This window comes from Setaria viridis, chromosome 3 (genome assembly GCF_005286985.2).
Source record: "Setaria viridis chromosome 3, Setaria_viridis_v4.0, whole genome shotgun sequence".
NCBI classification, from domain to species: domain Eukaryota; kingdom Viridiplantae; phylum Streptophyta; class Magnoliopsida; order Poales; family Poaceae; genus Setaria; species Setaria viridis.
In genome coordinates this window covers 14,798,347-14,806,182 of record NC_048265.2, presented here as the reverse complement: position 1 = coordinate 14,806,182, position 7,836 = coordinate 14,798,347, and the positions used below count along the sequence as shown (strand labels likewise).

Sequence of the window (7,836 nt, the reverse complement as noted above, 5' to 3'; positions counted from 1 at the left end):
GAGGTTGAGCAATTACTCTGAAACAACTTATTGTAGAATTGTGTGTTACGTCCTCTTAGGCTAATTGTAGAATTGTGTGTTACGTCCTCTTAGGCTAGTCCTAGTGCAAGGTTTCATTGCACTGTTTCCAGGATGCCACATCATCCTATGAGGTGTATTTTTATGAATGAAACAAGGAGTCTCATGGCACAGTTTCATTTCACAATTTCATAGGATGCCCATGACATTTAATTGTGAGGGCATGTGATTAGATATGGTTAGATGAAATGAAACTCTATAGCCCCCGATGCAAATTTCAATAGGTTTCATAGTCTTGGAAACAGTGTATACACAGTTTCATCCTGATGAAACTCATTCCCTCTCTCACTTCATAACTACCATGCCATGTCATCACATATGCTGATGTGTCACCGTATTTAATGTGCATGAAACCTCTATGAAACTCCCACTGGAATTAGCCTTAGTAGCAATGCATGAAACCACCTATCAAGGAGACAGACCTTGGACAATCCAGAGTAAAATCTAACTGGCACGTTGGCAAGTGCACATTTCAAGGCATGTACATTTTGTCGTCTCAGGATCGATCGCGAGTAGCATCGTAAAATTAACCTCCACAAAACCAATGGATATACACATCACTTACAAACCTAAAACTCATTCACAATCTGCAACAAAAAGGGGGTGGGGGCAAGAACGTTAACACCCCTGAATTTCTACTTGGGCTTGACCTCGAAGTAGGGCATGTACTCGGATGCGTTGTCCCCGTACGACCCTCTCGTGATCTCGGTGTCGCTGTACGGGTGCGCCCGCGCGCCGCCGCCCGCGCCGTCGAACTCGGTGGCTGACGAGCCCGCGGAGCTGGCGCCGTCGGCCCCGGACACCTCGTTCTGCAGCATGGCCTCGATCTCCTTCACCACCTCGCCCATGGCCGGCCGCGCCGCCGCCGACTCGTCCACGCACCGCATCGCCAGCTGCACGAACCGCCTGAACCCGGCCGTCCTCGCGGAGTCCCGGATCGCCGGGTCGAGGAGTGCCCGCAGGCCGTAGTAGTCGCGGTCGTTGGGGTCGATTGCCAGCCGGACCTCGCGCACGATGTACTTGCCGCTCTCGATCGGCTGCCGCCCGCTCACCAGCTCCAGCATCACCACCCCGAAGCTGTACACGTCGCTCTTCTCCGACAGCTGCTGCGTCATGTAGTACTCAGGGTCCAAGTAACCCTATCATCAAGCACCAAGTTAAACCGATTAAACATGTTCTGGTTTCTATGATGTTTTCACTGTGTGCAAAGTTTATGAACGAATGACAAAATAATGCATGGTTACTCTTGCTCACCAGTGTTCCTTTCACTTGAGTGGAGACGTGGCCCTTCTGGGTGTCTGCGACGAGCTTGGAGAGGCCGAAGTCGGCGACCTTGGCCTTCAGGTGGTCGTCGAGGAGGATGTTGGTGGACTTGACGTCCCGGTGGATGATCGGCGGGTCGGCCAGCTCGTGAAGGTACGCAAGCCCCCTCGCCGATCCGAGCGCGATCCTGAGTCTCTTCTTCCAGTCCAGGTACGTCCCTCTCACTGCATATGGCCGTGCACACACACAGGTTGAATTGACTGATCGCTTTTGATTGAACAAGAGATGGCAAACTTCTGACAATGTTATATGGGGATAGCTCAGTCGACTTACCTAGCAAGTTCTCTCTGAGTGTTCCATTGGAGACGTACTCGTACACCAGCATCTGCTCCCCTTGTTCGTAGCAGAAGCCGATCAGGCTCACCAGGTTCCTGTGATGAACCCTGGAAAGCAGCTCGATCTCGTTCTTGAATTCCACTATGCCTTGCATTGATCCACGCTCTGCTCGCTTTATCGCCACCCGGGTTCCATCCACAAGTGTTCCTTTGTAGACCTTTTAAATTTACCAATTTTGATATTTTGTAAGTTGCCTTTTCTTTGTGAAGTATAGACAGATTTATCTAGCTTTGGATTTTGATCCAATATAACTGTTTGTGCAGATCCTCGTTAAGAAACATCAATAGTAAGTTGTTTTTTGTTTGATACCTTGCCATAGCCTCCTGAGCCTATCTCATGGGTGTCTGCGAAACTGTTGGTGCAGTTCCTCAGTTCAGTAAAAGAGAAGTTCCTTGCTCCTTTCAGCTGCGGAGCACCTCCACTGTCTTTCTGAGAAACTGCCCACGAGGCTGCAATTTTACAATAAAATTCAGTTCACAGTTCAGGTACAGTACTGTTCTAGGCATGATTGGTTCGGGTTACTACTCTTTGCAAACAGTGACAAGCACTAAGCAAAACTAAAATCACAATTATTTTCTATGTTCACTTCTCCACATGATTATTTAAAGATGTGTCAGTAACATGACAAGAATTGAAATGCAAATAAGTAAGTATTCAAAATCCGTACCGAAAGGGTCAGTTTGTGTCACTGCTTCGTTAGCCCTTCTTTTCTGTCGTAAAGCAAATAATACCATGGCAATAAGGGCAATCACAAGTAGTCCACCAGCTACCGCGATTCCAGCAATCGCGCCTGTGCTGATATGTGATTTCTTACCACCACGAGAAGACGCACCTGGCACAGAACGTCACAGTGAGTTTCATACAACCACACAACTTATTTTTCATATTTTTTTAAATACAGATGGGAGTTTTGGATGGTGAAACTAAGGTACCTGCCAAAGGAAGGTATGGGTCTGCGATAAAGTAATAAGGTCCAAAATTTTTTGGTGGTTTGTAAGTCTGTTTGCTCAGATTATAGCCTATCTTTATCAGATCGGGCACGTTGAAGGACACCCCTGAGGAGGGGAACAGCTTCGTCTGAACCTGAAGGTAGTTGTCACTGTTGAAGTGGATATCGGAGAGGAACACTGAGCCATCACGCAGAGCCAGCTGAGTCGTGAGGCTTGTCTCGAGCTGCTGAAAAGTGGCACTGTTCGTGTCTGTCACGTCCGTGAAGAACGGTGCTCTGAAGACCATCTTCCCACTGTAGGGATATGAGCATCCACAGTTTGCAGGGTTCAAACTCTGATCATTGGAACATCGAGGAGTCGAGGTACATTTGCTCAGGCTGGTGGTGTATGCTATAATGTTCTCCTGCTGGACGCTGCAGTAGGGTTTTCCAGAAAAATCCGGGTCCACGCTGCACACCGGGTTCCCGGATAGCCTGTATGGAGATTTAGCATACATGAAATGAGGTGTTTCTGAATTGGTTGGGCGGATAAAAGAAGCAAATTTTTGTGGCTCTTGGGGTTGAGTTTGCAGGCTCTTACACCAGAGTCTTCTTGTAGCTTGTGGTGACGTTGGCAGCAAAGATACGGTTATCCCTGAGATTAATAGTCTGCAGTTGTTTGTTGATGCTGCCTGAGATCTCAAGCGTTCCATTGAATGCGTTGTTGCTCAGTACACTGTATGATCAGCAATAAAAAAAGGTCAGCTCCAGAAAGTTGTTTTTTCTTTTGCTTAATTAACTCATTTTTTAGTATAAATTGCCAGAAACATTACACTTGCTGCAGTTGGGGCAATGTGAAGAGACCCTTGGGGACCTCGCCAGTAAGTTTTCCAGAAGCTATTGACCTGAGAGATCAGAAGACAAAAAAATGAGTGCAAAATTTTCGCAGAGAGGATTATTTGAAGAGTGAGTAGTCTAAGATAACTCACACAGAGGTGAGGGATGTTAAAGTCGTGAACCAATCTGGAGCTACGGTAGCAGCAAATGAGTTGTTGCTTAAATCCCTGGTCATGAACGAACGGATTCATCAGTAACTTACTAGTAATTATCAAGGCAATTTATATGAACCGACAAAGTGGCAGGGCATCATTATAGTAAGTGTCTTACACGACATGTAGTTTGGTCATGCTGCTGAGATCTGGTAGTGATCCAGTAAGCTGGTTGCTTGCCAAGTTCCTGCGCAAGATCATTTTTTGTAAGGTACCGGGTACCACCATTCTTACAGGGCTGATTGTTTAAGGTCATGGGCCACTTACAGCTCATTTAGATTGACCAAGTTGCTGATGTTGGAAGGAACTGCTCCCGAGAAACCGTTCCTATCTAGTCGGCTGTCAAAGATACAAAGTGAATCAAAGATATGACAAAAGTTTGTTAAACAAAGGGAAATATATTAAAACAATGTCTGTGGAAAAAAACAAGAATTCCACTGATTCTAAGATACTTACAGAACCTGGAGGGTTGAAACGCTCCCTAGCTCTGCTGGGATTGGGCCAGTAAATTGATTGCTATCAAACAATCTGACATAGGTGACAAGACGAGTTAGCAGGATACAGTAATAGATATGATATGAACTACAGACAAAGTCTTGTGAGCCCTTACATGTGAATCAGAGTCATGTTGGAGTTGAAGAGGCCTGCAAGCGTTCCAGATAACTGGTTCTTGTTGAAATGGCTGTTCATCGATTAGAATTTATGAATATGATGAAACAGACCGAAAGGAGCTGGAGGCATTTTGATCTTGCTTAACTGATCGAGGGAAGAAAATAAGATTTGACATCACTTACAAGTGCTGTGTTTTGGTAAGTAGGTTGAGCCCTGGTGTGGTTGCTGTTGAGATTGGGATTGATCCAGTGAGCTGATTATCAGCCAGATCCAACCAGTTGACATTCGTGAGTAAACCAAGTGAAGGCGGTATTTTGCCCGTAAACTTGTTTGAGTTCAGCGCTCTAGAGTAAATGCATGACAAAACCAGTTAATTGTCTGTTGAGAGCAAGAACCGATAAATAAAATGGATGTTTCGTCCGAATAAACAAGCTAGTAGTACTCACAGGAACGTGAGTTGTTGCAGGTTGCCTAGTTCTTGTGGAATGCTTCCTGTGAAGCTGCAGCCGGCCAGGATCCTGACAAGTACAGTCACAATTATGGATGTCAGTCAGCCTGTTTGGTGAATACAAGGAAGATAGGATGAACAACAAGAGTAGTGCAGCTCATACAGTATGCTAAGCTGCAAAAGGCTCCCAATCGAAGCGGGCATCGGACCGCCAAGACCAATGTTGAAGGAAACATCCCTGCAAATGCTTATGTTGTGAGCCAGAACGCAGTTTCTCTAAATGAAGATAAAGCAGTGTCGCTTAAGTAATTAACAGATCATTTTTTGCTGCAATATACGTTCATATGGTTTTTGTTACATTTTGGATAACCTGCCCTTATCCTAATCCATGTTACTTTGCTTTAGAAGATTAGTCAGAACCTACAACCTGGTCATCTTGATTTGGTCAAAGCCTAAAGGAAGCAGAGTTTATAAGCTACCTAGAAGCCAGAAGCAAAACTCAACTAATTGTTCTGAGTTCTGACCGATTCAAAACCATGTGAGGGATAAGGGTACCCACGGGTTCCCACCGACCAGGACACTGGACGGTCGGCGCCCGATCTGGAAAACCTTCCAGATTCAGAGCAACTGCAACGGATCCGGGCACGACTCCCTGTTGCTAACGGTCACTAAATCCGACACCATGCTATCCTGAATCCTCTGAAACGCTATAGCATAATCCAAGCTGAAATGCTGTAATTCATGGTGTTTCGCAGCTAATGATCGCCAGGTCGGGAAAGCAGACGAGAGGTGACTTACAGATACACGAGCTGGCTGAGCTGGCCGATGCTGTTGCTGAGCGTGCCCTGAATGTTGACACTTGACAGCCTCCTGCAAACACAACAAAACAAAGCACGCAAATGGACCATCAGTGTTGATTCAGAGAGGCGCTCGCGGAGTCGCGTGGCAACAACGCGTGATCAATAGGCGAGGGCGCGGCGGCACGGCCGGCCGTGGCCTGGCACTCACAGCGATTGGACCCTGCCGTTGCTGCACTCGACCCCGTCCCAACCCCCGTCGCAGGGGTCGCTATTCGAGGACCAGCTCGACGGGAAGCTCGTCCATTGGCTCTTGAGGGAATTGAGCGCGGAAGCTGCCAATGAAGCACAGGTTTTTCAGAAACAGGGAGAAGTTAGTGGGAACAGGTTTTTCAGAATTTTGGATCAACATGGTTTGTAACTTGAACATCCGTCCCCTGGCTCCTGGGCTGGCATCTTCGTTCGTAAACCCAGATGAAAACGGAAGCTAAAGCAAAGGATGAACAGGCCGGGCTGCAAGAAGCAGAGTTGACCATGCCATACTAACCATCTTGAGGATTGATGGCGCAGAAGGCCGCCGGAACGCCGGCCGCCAGCAGCACCAGCACCAGCATCACCAGCGGCGGCGTGGGCCGCCGCTGCGTCGCCGCCTCCATCCCCCGGAGCGCCGGCAATCGATCGGAGCACGGAAGCACGCTGGCTCGCCTCTTCTGTCTTCTCCTCCCTCCCTCTCTGTCGTCGCGAGGCCAACTAGGCAACAGGACTAATCGGAGAAGAGATGGTCGTGACTCGCGGCTCGCAACTTGTAAAGGCGAGGCGAGGCGAGGCGAGGCGACTCCCTCTCAAGTCCACGCGACCGAGCCGCGCTGTATTTGCCTATACGTGCAATGAATGTGCGCCGGCGGGGCACCAACCGCCTCCTCTAGTCTTCTTCTACCTCCCCTCCGTTACTAGCGCCCCGCGCGCGGAGGGAAGAGGTCAACCCAAGCAAAATGGCGGACGCGAGCCCATGCGTTCAGAACTAAGCAAAAAATAAAAGAAAAACATCCATGTTGCTGCGCACGGCCCGGTCAAAGGGGATGCAAGAAAAATGTGCCGACCGCGAACCGGGACGCTCTGATTCGCGCTGATGCCAGGACGTTTCGCTTAGATATAATCCTTCGCTCGGCGACTGTTGGGTGGCACGTTGCTTTCTTCGCAGACGAGCCCGGGCGAGGTTTTTCCTATCAGCTTAGGGTTTTATTGGCAGTTGCACGCTACTCAATAGCGATTACCCGCGTCCGCCGCATCGTCCGCTCTCTTTTTGTATAATCCTTGTGCCGTTGGGCACGCTCGTGGATGGTGCTGCTGTCCAACCAACCAACGTCCGGCCGCGTCTTGTTTGGACGACGGCTAAGCTTACGCCAATCTAAGCGAAGGATCGGGGCAATAATGCGCGGCAGGCCCGGGCGCGTATTATATTTGGCGTCCCGCGGTCGACATGGTGTCAAGGGTTCATTCAGGGTTCCTGAACGGACGGCCGGGATGATGGAGAAGGGCATGCAGGAGCTCGTTCAGGCCGACGACCGGTCGGTCAGTCGGCTTGCCCTGCCCTGCTGGATCCTCCTCTTGATTGGGGAGTTACAATACTTTAGTTGCTCACGATGGAGACGACTTTCTGATCGGATGGGGACTGTTCCTCCTAGCTCTCACTACAGGATTTCCTGATTGGATAATACAACGGCACGTTGGGTGTACTTGCGCATGGGGCCGGGAGAGGCGAGGGACGCGACAGGACAGCGTAGAGGTTGTTCAGCCCTTGCCTCCTGGGTCAATCGGGCTATCCCGGTCACCATCGATCCTAGGCTTCTTCTACTCTCGCAATCAGCCAGCTCTGACGAACAAAAATATCCTAGTCCAATCAGCGGAGCATGGTGCATCTGCGTAGAAAACGGCCAGGGGGAACACGACCAGCGGTTTGCGCTTTGCCGACTCGATTCGCGGTGGTTTCGTGCCCTACGTGACGTGAATCGTGATGCCTGCACGCATCATCAGACGATCCGGCCGAAAGGACGGGGATGCTGGATGCACGGCCGGGGGGAAGCGGTCAGCGCAACACGATCGCCCGCCCGCACGTACGTCACCCAGCCGCCCGCCGCAGGCGTTTTACTTTTACCCGGCGGCGCCACACCCCGATGAAAACTTCCTGGGTTAGGTATTGACAGCGTCATGTCTCACAGCGCTTCTACACCCAAGTAAAAAAAAGAATAGAAATCCCCCGGCGTG

At 49.4% G+C, this 7,836-nt stretch overlaps 1 protein-coding gene across 1 annotated transcript; it reads right to left on the bottom strand.

Moving 5' to 3' along the window:
* Nucleotides 1-516: 516 nt before the first annotated feature.
* Nucleotides 517-6,682, bottom strand: LOC117850125 (leucine-rich repeat receptor protein kinase HPCA1). The gene is made up of 19 exons (XM_034731920.2): nucleotides 6,119-6,682; nucleotides 5,783-5,906; nucleotides 5,573-5,644; nucleotides 4,938-5,012; nucleotides 4,773-4,844; nucleotides 4,509-4,670; nucleotides 4,325-4,396; nucleotides 4,171-4,242; nucleotides 3,982-4,053; nucleotides 3,833-3,901; nucleotides 3,655-3,729; nucleotides 3,499-3,570; nucleotides 3,267-3,401; nucleotides 2,670-3,160; nucleotides 2,405-2,569; nucleotides 2,047-2,186; nucleotides 1,675-1,894; nucleotides 1,333-1,565; nucleotides 517-1,217 (listed from the first exon to the last, which is right to left on the bottom strand). Exons 1-19 carry the CDS (start codon nucleotides 6,225-6,227, stop codon nucleotides 714-716), a joined length of 2,934 nt encoding a protein of 977 aa, XP_034587811.1. The 5' UTR covers nucleotides 6,228-6,682; the 3' UTR covers nucleotides 517-713.
* Nucleotides 6,683-7,836: the final 1,154 nt, after the last annotated feature.

What these genes read in the sequence shown, in the direction of transcription:
- LOC117850125 (XM_034731920.2), bottom strand. Translation starts at nt 6,227, where the DNA reads ATGGAGGCGGCGACGCAGCGGCGGCCCACGCCGCCGCTGGTGATGCTG. An exon ending in CCCATACCTTCCTTTGGCAG is followed by an intron (nt 2,570 to 2,669) that starts GTACCTTAGTTT and finishes GTTCTGTGCCAG; the next exon opens with GTGCGTCTTCTCGTGGTGGT. An exon ending in CTCAAGTGAAAGGAACACTG is followed by an intron (nt 1,218 to 1,332) that starts GTGAGCAAGAGT and finishes GCTTGATGATAG; the next exon opens with GGTTACTTGGACCCTGAGTA.